At 38.3% G+C, this 12471-nt stretch overlaps 1 protein-coding gene across 1 annotated transcript; it reads right to left on the reverse strand.

Moving 5' to 3' along the window:
* Positions 1-3054: 3054 nt before the first annotated feature.
* Positions 3055-12471, reverse strand: LOC134822580 (doublesex- and mab-3-related transcription factor 1Y-like). Its single transcript, XM_063833706.1, has 6 exons — positions 12228-12471; positions 11618-11741; positions 9847-9949; positions 7125-7240; positions 6185-6276; positions 3055-4289 (listed from the first exon to the last, which is right to left on the reverse strand). The coding sequence occupies exons 1-6, from the start codon at positions 12320-12322 to the stop codon at positions 4208-4210; spliced, it is 612 nt and encodes a 203-aa protein (XP_063689776.1). The 5' UTR covers positions 12323-12471; the 3' UTR covers positions 3055-4207.

The raw sequence follows: 12471 nt of genomic DNA on the forward strand, positions 1-12471 counted from the left end.
GCAGAATCATAAAAGCATACCATTCGTAATCATAAATTTTGGTGTGACCGCAGTCACTTTTTTTACACGAACTTTATATCATACGGTCACTGAGCATATGTTGGATGAATCCTGCAAAGCATTTTGATTAATAATTGGTTTAAAATCTGCTAGCAGGTTGGTATGTACCGCAAAGTAGTTTATTAAAATTTCAAAAGTCGAGAGTTTTATACTCATAGCTCACATAGGGTCAAAATACAAGGTAAACTTATATATGGGGTCGTTCACATATTTATATTACGTAATCACTTTTTTGACAATTTTTAACCCCTAGTTCCCCCTCCGTAATCAGTTTTACACATAGCTGTTGTGTCAAAATTACACTAGCGTAATAATTTAGAAACCCCCACCCCTCCCCTCTCCCCCACGACTAATTACGTAACATGTGAACGGCCCCATATTTATATTAGACTATTAAAACTAATTGAACTTTTAAGAACCTTTTGTTAGAAGATTATCTGGCGTGTTGTTCACTTCCTGGTTTGGATCCTGATTTCAACCGAATAAACCAATAAAATGTACATATTTGAAACAGGAAAACACTATAGTCTTATATTGTAGGCGTCTAGCTATAGTCTATACAGATCAGAAATCTTTAGAATTTGAATTTGGTATGAGTCCTACCTAAAGTAATTTAGTAAAATAATTTGGTTGTTACGCTTGTTTTTCCTTGTAAGATATACTCTCAGTTAATAAAACAGACAAATGATAGAAATCAAAATTGGGAACAATTAAAATATTGTTACTGTTAGCTGTTGGTAAAACTACTGAACTAAAATGTTTCGAATTTTAACAAGCGATTAATACTGATAAGATTTGTAAAATGACTGAAACGTATCCCTTTAAATTTTCATATCAGCAATGATCTCTCCAGTCTCGATATATAATTCCCTCGTAAAACTGTAAAACCTGAAATATTAACATTGATCGAATATTGTTTTGAAGCGATATGCGGATATGATACCGCTGTGCGTGTGTGACGTGTGCGTGTGACTGAGATGGCCGGTCTACAGCTGATAAAGTGGTGATATCTGTATGACCTGGCCCGAACTATAACACCTCCCTACTAGGGAATCTGTCTCCGCCTGTATCTACCACACCACTGTCTCGTATCAGTATCTCGTCAAGATGCGGGGCTCACCCCGGCTTTGCTATCAGCATCATACCAACCCCCTGTCCCTCTGAACTTCGATAAAGTTTCAATAAATACTAGGGACTCGGCACGTGTACTTATAAAGTAGAAACAATGACAGTTGAAAGTTGTTGTGTCTAAATGGGCAGGCACCTTATCAGATGTACACTGTCTTACAACGAGGTGTAAATGGATACAAGTTGAAAGAACAGAGTTTAAAATTGTGAAGCCGTGCAAGCCACTGACCAAATTTCGGTTTAACTCTTTGTTGATGACAGCCATCGCGTGCTAGCCCCTCATACCCTCACAGTCCTGTCCCATGTTCGGTGAAGCCACATCTATTGGGGAAGAGTGTGACACGTGCGATTTGACGTGCACGTGGGCCTGACAGATGGGCACGTGTTTAGTTGGTAATCTGAAGTTGGGTGGAAGTGGAATAGGGTGAAAGTAGGCCTGGCGTTGACGGTTATCAATCAGATGGTGAAACAGAGTAGCGACACGATTATTGGGGTATATATGACGTACTGTGTGAGGCAGTACTATTGTGGTGGTGGTAGTTGGTACCCTGCCCCGCTTCACACTGGCAAGTCAGTACTCTCCAGCCCTTATCGGACTATCAATAATCTGTCTATAACTTGTATTACTTTCTTTAACTTAAATTAATTATTAATGGGACTAAAGTTGATGAGATTGGGAGGTCAGTAAAATAGTGATCTGGAGTTTTTTGTAGTAGTCGGAAAGAATTATAGGCCAATGGAAGCCACCAAATTGCAATTCCTAGAAACTTTATTAGGTTTGATAGGCTATACTGAATAAAAAGTTAAAACCTTGGAGTAATGACTAACCGTTTACATTTAACAATATCCAGTTAATATGGTTGTTTTATTATGAATCACCATTTGAATTTAGGAATAAATCTAATTCAAAATTTAAAGAATTGGTTTTTGGAATCATGATGTAACAGTCGATCAGTTGACAGATAAAAAATGCTCATCTTGGTGGGAATTATTCTAAAATAATGTCTAGGTTAACTTATTAACTTGGAATTGAAAGTATATCTATGACGGAAAGTTATAATTTATATTGATCAATGACCCTTTCGACCACACTGATCGGCAAATGATATGACATAAGGGTTATAATAAAAACCCAAAGAAAGCCGGAAGAAAAAAATTTGGCCATAGTATTACTTATAGTCCAGTAAATCTTTTTGTTCCGGCCTGACTAAAGGAATTTGAAGCCGTTTGAAATTTCCAGAAAACCTTCTCCCGTGAGCTTAAACTATCCGTGAGTACATCAAATTGCCATATCGTTCACTTTCAGAAACTCTGTGTTTTCCGAACAGAAACTTTGATAGTTTTAACGGGGGTTAAAGAGTTCTGTTTTCGGGAATCCCCAGCGAAATTTCACAGTTTCATCATAATTCAGATGATCTTAACATATCATGTAACATGAAATATTCAATATACTGTACAGCACTGCTGCAGTTTTGTGCAAAACTGTGCATCTTCTTCATTATCACATGTCGTCAATATCTACTGAACTACACTCCTCCTGCGAGATACGTCATTTTACTGACCACTGTTCTTTAACCTGTTTGGTGACGTCACGCTATTAATTTGACTGTGGAGCCGTTAGTATGTCTAGTATCTAGAACCATTATCAGATATAATGAACTATCCTTAGTGTGCCTGGCTCGGTACAAAACTATGCAATCAGGAATTTAATTTTCTCGTGATGAAGATTAATCAGTTAATCTCTTTACCGGATGAACTGATATAGTTCTCGAATGTACGATTACGTCGGTGACATCCGTACTGTACGATTTGATTGTCTCGTACCACATCAGCTGTGTCCATGCAGAAACAAGGAAAACGATTAAATTTGAAATGGTAAAGAAATCCAAAAATTATTGTTGACAAAACCAACTATCATTTAATACATGTGTGTACCGACGGTTATCGACCGGAGTACTTTTAATAACCGTTATCAACGAACGAGAATTGAAGATTTAAATGCCTTATACAGTTTCTCTCTCGAAGCTAAATGTTATCTTCAAATTATTCGAACAAAATAAAATATTCGAAATCTTACAAGAATATATATTATATATTTCAAATAAAATGAGACGCAATGCACGGTAAATTATGTTTTGAGTGTTACACTTTTATTGCAGTCGGCGCAAAGTGATGTGTATTAGAAAAATGCACTCTTCGTTAATCAACTAACGGCCTAGTTATTTACTCTCCCAAATATATTGCAGGCCAATAATAAATGCTTACCACAATGGTGAAATAATATGAAAAGCTATCATCTTATCAAATACCCAAAGTAAATCAATATTCAGAATGTACAAGGAGGACAGATCATAAAAATGATCATCCGCGATGTGAAGGTTTGGTGCCATATTAAATTTTGCTAATGCTTGAAGTTGAAGCAAGAAGGAAATTTGTCATCAAATACATGAACTTCCTCTAGGCCTCTGTTCAGCGATTAGCCAATCTACGTTAGCTAATAAATTGTCAGGCACAGTGGTATGAAATAAAGTTACCAATAATTCAACTTTATCTTTCAACTAACTTCGGGTCACAGAAACAAGGGGCAGTTTTCCGGAACTGGAAGTGGGCTAAACAGAATTTATACTCTATGACTGCCGTACAATAATTAGAGCCATCTTTTGCTATGAAAATCATAGAACTATATTATCATAAATCAAAATTCTCATCAACTGAAGCATAAAATATTCACAAATAGGGCGATTTAACTAAAATCAAAATACTTACAAGTTTTCAAGTTAAATCATTTCTGTCTCATGCAAAAATCCGTTCTTAGTCTATCTCTCTTCATCTTTTCTTTCCAATCGCTGACTTAACAACTCTTAAAGAATCATCGTAAATCTAAATTCTACACACATTCGGAGTCACTATAGTGATCTTCAACTGGATCTACGTGGTGACTGTAGATTCTACAACACCCCAAAAATAGTCTACATACAAGATAACACTGCATCTACACAATTGTCTCTCCAACTCTCAGCTATTTGTTGGTAGATCCGATCATGGTGAGGTGTGGCTGAGTCACTGCTCCGAATCCGTTCAGAGGGTTCAGAAACGCTGCCCTGAAAAGAGTTGAATGTTAACATTCAGTGTTTTGAGTTGAGGTAGGAGTGTTTAGAATATGATCGGAAAAACATTTGCCTGACAATGATGACTAAAAGTGAGCTTCCTACACCTAGGGTTTATTTATCAAAAGTTTAAAGATGAGAATAGTGGCCTCAATTTTTTAAAAGAAGGTAGTGGAGGAAAACGTCATATCCATTCCCTTTAACTGTTGCTCTGTGAGATTACTTTTAAATTTTGAGTTTGTATGTGATCAATTATCATGTCTTGAGTCCAATCGTGGACAAAAATCTAGAAGCCTTAAGCGTCAACGACAATTTCTTCTACCTCTTAGTATACTCTATGATATCTCCTCAGCTTATTTCTTCTGTAAGGGCACCCGAAGCGGGAGGCATAAAAAGAAAACTTCAAGACCGAATTTGCTGACCAATTTTTTTCTTTACCCCAACAAAGTCTCGTTCACTACTAGGATGTCCTTGTTCCAGGGCCGCCTGTCATCGCACTAATTTGCTCTTTTCTCGACCCTCTTCCGAGTTGATGACGTCACCATGGCAGAGGAGGAGATGAGTACCGGAGCTGAGCGGGGAGTGCAAGCAAACCTCATCCCTCCCTGTGTTATCCCTCGCAGCTAGAGAGTGTCTCCAGGTCTCATCTAGTCGCTCATTGGCCAGCTCTCTCTTATCTCATTTCTAACTCCTGTCAGTAAGAAGATCTTATAGGGCATCTGCATTGCCACTGCAATCCTCGTTGTCATGGCAACCTACGTGTATCTCTTTCGACTGGACGGCAGCGCCAAGCGTGCTTCGATTAAGGTTAAACAATAACGTTAACCCGGTTTAAGCTGCGTGAGGGGGCTCGGACCACTGGGAGGACTGGAGGAAGATCACGTGACCAATAGAGACTGGGCACCATGTCACGTGCCCTTTTCAGGGTTTAAACAAACACAGTCAGCATTTCAACACTATATGCGTGCTTTCAGTGCAGGACTGTGGATATCATGTGAACCTATACACTGTTGCGAGTGGCGTCACATGCTGTATTTTGGTCACGTGGGACAACACGGGACTGCCATGGGGACGGTAGAGCGGATACCACGTGTTATTAGACGGATACATGCACTGTAACCGAACAAGTGTAATTCTGAGAGAGATACATGATGTCAACGATCGCCGACAATCGTTAGTCCCAACCTCATTCACCAGCCCAGAGATTCGACTTGTCAAAGCTTCCAATCAATCAGCCGATTAGTTAACCGCTATTGAAGACTTCTCATTCAAGATCTGAAGCCTCCCTTTCTATTTCTAATCGCGCCCAACTTTCACCGAGTGTATCACAAGCTTAAGTCCGAAAGTAAGCCATGCACTGCCGAAATCCTTAAAATCGTAATTTTCCACCCAAGTATGAATTGTTATGTCGGGTTCAAGTTCACCTTAGCAAACCCCTACGACCGACTTTTTAAACCGAACGAAAAATTAGGACGAAAGTTTACGATAGTGCGAGATATGCGCTGGACAACTTAGTCTAAGTTAAAAATTAAACTTTAACTTACAATTTAGAGTCTAGATCAAACTAAGGACGGGGTGTAATTGAGCGAAGCTATCTGGGTCACTGCTGAGCAGCAGATTAAGCAAGTGTTAATAAGTGGATAATCCGCAATAATTAGGGTCGGTTAATTAGGACGCGTTTGATAATGATCGGCAAAATTTAAAAGGAAAATTTGGACAGGATATTTATCACATACCGGCTAAAAACGCCAGACATTGAGACTTACACCATGTACCAATTTATTTATAAGTATAATATCCTTGGCTCAATCACGGGTAACAACAAAAGTTGAGAAGTAATTTGTAAGAAATCGTGTCTAGCAGTTGTAATAGATTATTGAGTAACTAACCGTTGGTCCGGTTCCGTTTTGTAGGAGGGTGTTGGGAAGCCCTGCGGAGCAGTTCTGTGGTAGAAGTTGTGGTAGCTGTTGGATCCGAACACCTGTGAAGACAGACTGTAAAAGAGAGACCTCTGGGTCGTTAGTATTGGAGACTAGTGAGTAGTGAGTAGTGAGGATATGTAGATCTAGACACTAAAAATCAGTGGACCAGGAGTTTGGACGATAGCTTCGTTTTACGGCGTTATCCGATTTCTAGACTACCATGGCAAAACTTTGAGAAACCCATTATGAATTCGGTATTGAAGAAGCGAGCATTTTTCATTGTCATCTCAATGTAAGGTATCTAGTATCTACCCCTTCCATATCACAATAGTCAAAAAAAAAAAAAACCTTCCTCTCACTGTCGATCTCATTGTTTTGTATCTAGTTTATGGAAAGGTTTATCTACTTGAACTGTCTTTCAGAATGCAGCAAGATGACGCTTGATATGACAAGATCAGTTAATAAAAAAGGGCTCCTTTGCCCTCTTCCACGGTACGTTTTAGTGTTTCACCTGTCTCTTTATACTCATTGCAGTGACCTGAATTAGCCTTGTCGATAACAAGCCCTGTCCGCAGCATGCAGAGCGTTTGCCCAGTCACAATATTGATACACATTTTCTGTTCCTTCAAATTAACTTTGTCGCAATTCGGCCCAGAATCGTGTCGGGCAAACTGGACACAGTTTCATAAAGTTCACCCCACTAAATCTTGACGGCTTCACTGTTGACAAGTAACACTCTGGCCTGCTGTCTTGTGTATTTTGTTCCTGGTCCGGATGGTTCTCTGGTTGGTTCATAAATAAAGGACCTCCAATTGTAATTTATATTATAGTGTAGGCAACCTCATTGGCCATTTAACAAAATATGGGAAAATGAAGGACCATGCTAAGAACTGTTGAGGATGCTAACCTTGGTCTCCATTGGTGAAGGAAAGGGGTTACAAGGTTTAGAGCTTGATGAATAGCTCATTGTGTTCGCCATTCTGCCCACATTGTAGGCTCCCAGATTACCTCCACTTGTTGGATCTGGAAAGAGAAAAGGTTAGAGTGAAAGTGAAAGTGAAATTCAGTTAAGGAACGCTGTGAGGATGAATTAAGCTTGTGTTAGCTTCCTGGTACGACCTTTATTTTTTGTAAAGGTCGTTGAAATTAACTCAGTAAATAACATGACGACCTGCTTGTGGATAGTAATGTTACTTTACCCCCATAAATTACAAATGATAGTCCCTCAGAAAGGGCTCTCCAAAGGAATCCCCTCGCTTGAAGCCAAGAAAAGAGAAAAGTCTAGACTACAGATAGTCAAAGGTGCGAGTTCCAGAAGGCTGAAGGTCTATATTTATAATATAAATTAGATTATAGAAGACCACACTCACTTTGGTTCCCTGATACCACAGGGAATAAAGGATGTATTTAATTTGTGGAATATACAGCGGAAGACACATCCGGCAAGATCATACAGATTCAGAGAAACCCTTCAAATATTGATCACTCATGATATTTACTTTACACAATAAAGAAATCCCTTACTTAATAAATGTATCATATTTGTAACGTCTAATGCAGCTTGTTACTCCTGATTCTTATGATCAGTTGTTTCAAGTGCTTCCATTCAGGCATAGTTGGCGATTGTGGTAACTTGATAATTTTGAGGACCCGATAGATAGAAATCTTGGAGTATATTCCTTCAAAGAGGTGCGCACTCAATCATAAATCAGAAATGAAGTTCTCCACTGTACATGTCATATAACATAGCGTTTATTTCTCCGGATAGAGCTGTTAGATTAAGTTTGACTTTGTACTTTGAATAAAAAGCCCTTGCCGATAGACCAGTATAAAAGCCACGTCAGTGTTGATCCAGCACTGAAATATGTGTGATATTCTATTGAAGGAAATCAGCGGCGCGACCTCATAGACTCGATTCGAGAACAATGAGTTCTGGCAGGGGCGTAGAAACTTTCGGGCTTCAAGGGTGAATTCGAATCCATGGAAATCATAGTAACCAAGGCCACACTGTACACTATACAGTCTATATCTTTGATGGTGAGAAATTTAAAGCGGACTCAAGAGTTTTCTGTACGCCTTTCCTTCTTTGAGGATCAAACTTCATTGTCATTAGAGAATCTTCGCCCAAATCGATGTCAAATTGCATGCAGAGCTTTGAGATTGGTGTTAACAGACGTGTTTAGGGAGAAATTAGATTCCTTAGCTGCAAATTTTTGTAATTCTGGCGAACAATTTTAAAAGTTTACTAAAAGTAAATTTTCTTGTGAATTATTTGATAGTCGCTGTAAATTAACTGTGAAAAACTCTTTGAGCCCCGTATGCCGATATTCTTTATAAACGTGTAGCGTTATTTCCCACAGTTTAAAGCCTTCATCATAATCACTGCAGAAAATTTTCTCGAACCGTGAACGACTAGTCAAATTTGGAAAAACTTACCATACTTGAGTTATAAATGTGGTCCTTATCTTCCATTAGCATGAAATCTTACGGTTCCGCGAAAAACTCACTAAGTTCGGTCAGCCTAATTAAAAACTGACCTTTCTTCTCCAAAAATGACGGAATTACTACTAAAAATAACAGGATGTTTTTCAAAACCGAATCTTTTTTAAGTACCTAACTGTAACAATGAGACTATAAAACTTCTACGTTAAACTTTCGAGTGTTCTGAGATGTACCCTTAATAATAGCATCCTTCAAAACCTATCATACTTCAGTTAAATAACCTTCTTCAGTTAGTTCAATTAATAAATCTTGTGCGTATCTTAAATGATAAGTAACCCCTTCCCGAAATATTTACCAGATGACAAGAAATTAAAATAAATAATTCTCGAAAGTTACTGTCTTAACCATACGGAATTTGTTAATTGCCAATCCAATCTTCATGATTAATCATATCTGTAACAAGTAAATAAGCACAAGAACGTTCTTCTTCACGGAATTCACACGACATACTCAGTACACTGAATAGGCAATTGTATGAAATATTTTAATCCCAATTTCACAGCGGTCACCATCACCCGACCATGGTGCTGCAGGACAGTCCACCAGTAGTGAAATGTAATCCTGGTTTTGGTATTTGTATACGAGTTAAACAGCGCTGCTACTCAAGGTACTCATGTTAAACAGAGCAATTCATTAGCTGATGTTACCAACTCCCAGCATTATGTAGAGAATAATATTACTCGTTTCTGTGTCACGTGACTGTATTTTACAGACTAAACATAAATTTCAGGGTTAATTTGACGTAGGGTTTAGCTGTAAACGTTAGTTGTGGGAGAGAGATGTCATGATTAATGGGAGAAGATATTGTTGGAGATCGGAGTGATAGGACGGCTCCTGGTAAAAGTATCGGCGGCAAGTTTTGTGCTCTCAATAGGGACAGATCATTGAGCCGATGCGATTGAGATTTAGACAGCAGACATATTGTCGAGTACTAGACTAAACACATCCTAACTTACCGGAATGTTTTGAGTTACAGAAACTGGTTATAGTTTATAGCATACATTCAACGTGTCTTAATTTACAGTTTTTGCCCATCCAGAATAAAATCTTAGATCATAGATTCAAACGATCAAATGCGAAAGTCAGATATCTAAATATTTCTTGAAAGGTAAAGTTTGTTGACTCACTGTATCCATCGAGCTGTAAGTTGAAGGAAGTCCTGGTTCTCTCAGATGTGGGATAAGGATACTCCGATACGGGGGAGGTTGTGGAGCTCACGCTGGTTCGACCCTGCGAGTGAAGTGGTTAGTGGTTACTCAAAGTGGTTACTTGAAGTGGTTCCTTGAAGTGGTTACGTGAAGTGGTTACTTAATGGTTACTTAGTGGTAACTTAGTGGTAACTTGGTGGTTACCAAATCGTAGCTTAATTGTAAATATATGGTTACTTGGTGGGTACTTAATGGGTAACTGTAAGAGTGGGCTAGTGACCTCTGACATTGGCCAATCAAATCATCTAATTGTATTCCCACTATTACCCACGTTCATTAACCGCTGTAAAACGCATCCTCAATCTAAGATTGAACTGAATTAATAATTCGAGTAATCAAGTAAGAGCTACCGTATCTGGGATTGAGTGATTCCCTAGTATAAGTGGGCACGGTGATAACTTTACAGTGATGTTGGTTGATGATTACTTATTACAAAAGGAGTATCAAACTGCAGGATTTGTGATCTTACAGGCAGCCTTGTTAATCAGAATGTGAGGCAGCAATTGTGCGCGTACAGATAACTTATTTCGAGTTGTTGAGACTAATGACTAATGTCGTATTCCCTCGAAAGGTTAATGTAGAGTGTCGGGCCAATGAAGGCTTAAGTCATTCGTCCCTGTTGATAGCATGATATCATCATATTCTTAAGGTAAAGCTCTTAACTTTCACGTATACAAAACGTTATAAAATGAAGTTTGCCGCATGAGTTGTTAGCTAAAGTACATGCACCATAGGAACGAAATTTAAATACAAATTGTATTTAAGCAGGTAGATTGAGTAATGTTTTAGTATCGTATAAAAGGCACGTAATTATCAATATTACTTTTGCTAGTTTCAAATTTTATCACTTTCCATATTTGCAAAAGTTTTATTGCGAACATTTTCAAATTCATTTGACATTTTAACTTTGACATATGGCTCATAGAACCATATTTTGGCAAATATTTCCTTTAGAATGAACTGGCTGGTAAGTAATTGTTGTTAAACCGGATTTCTAAGAAATTGAAATCAGTTCGGCAGTTAATTTAATGTTCTGATTAAGTTGCTGAGCTGACAAGAATTATTACAATATGGGAATGTGCCATAATAACCGCAAGTTTAAGGTAAGGACTTTGAAGAACTTAAAATGACACATTTGACATTAAGTTCGTTAGCTGAATTCGAATAGTTAAAGCTCCTAAAACTATTGGGAATCATTAAACTATCAAAAATTTGCATTTAACCTCTGTACCAGCCTTATGGTCAATTACTTCCACTTTGTATGTAATGGGCCCTCGAAGGACTTCACAGTTCAAAGATTTGTGTGACTAATTAAGAAGCTTCATGCTGTAAATTAAACATCGGTTATTCCTTTGCAGTTTGTAAATGGGTATTGGGTCATTCTAAGAAATTCTCAAGGTACCATATGAAGGTTGGAGGTTTTATATGTCAATTTTTAAGCTGTGACTTCGTGTACTTGGCGTAGGTAAAACTTCAAGAGTTTTTGCTAAGATTTTAATCGCTATCTCAAAGGATGTCAATCAACTGTCATCGTGCTAGCTTCCAAGTTGGACGATCCATGTCAAATTTAACTGTGAAAGCGGAAACATCGTTTTAACACTTAAATTATTATTGGAGAGGCTGCTCACCCGCCAGAAAAGTCAACACCAAATATAGAAACGGAATATCCTCCTCTTATTCCCATACATACCGATTCCTTCTTTCTACGACGTTCATTAGCCATGGTCTTAGCCATCGCATCGTTCCTCGTTTTGGTCTGCTTGCACAGTTCGCAGTCACAGTCATCGTACGCACAACAACCTTTGTGGCCTAATCTGAGGGCAGATAATTTTGTTAGATTTCTGGTTTACCACAGACATTTAGACGCTTAAAAGGGACGAAAAAATGCAAATTGACAAAAAAAAGTTTCTGGCTAATCAAGAAGGCCATAAAATGTCCTCAGTGAAAAAATGCCCCTAATCCCTTAAATTTGCACGGTTTCGCATGGGAGCCCACTATAACGATTATATGCTGTTTTTATACCGTGTGAAAAGAGTGCAAAGCGCAACCAAACAATAAAACTGTAACAGTTAATGTTATGGCCTCCATAACAAAAGCCTTAAACTCGGATTACATTTTTAAATCCGGCTTGGGACTTGCAACATTTTAACCCTAAAATTGATTGAATAATCGCACTTTAAAAGCGCAGACTTTCTGTTAAAACTTAATACGGCTTTATGAACATATAAAGATGTGTTAAACGTTTGTAAGCAGTTTAAAACACAGCTATTTAAACGACTGAGGGCTAATTTGAATCTTACCTCAGGACAAAAAGCCCATGGTTCCTGCACTTGGCGCATTTTGGCCTCTTCTTCTTGCCATTTCGATCGATGTCGGCGTTAAAGTTGTAGCTCATCTCTTTTAACAGACGAAAAGACAGCAAAACAGAGAAGAGGGAGCTGGATAGACTTTTAACAAGAAATTCTTGAGGAAATTCTACAAGTACTCTCGACCGGGAGAGAAAGAAGCTAGATAGTGACGCGAACTTTTAACAACAGCTCTGCT

This window comes from Bolinopsis microptera, chromosome 11 (genome assembly GCF_026151205.1).
Source record: "Bolinopsis microptera isolate Bmic1 chromosome 11, MBARI_Bmic_1.0, whole genome shotgun sequence".
NCBI classification, from domain to species: Eukaryota; Metazoa; Ctenophora; class Tentaculata; order Lobata; family Bolinopsidae; genus Bolinopsis; species Bolinopsis microptera.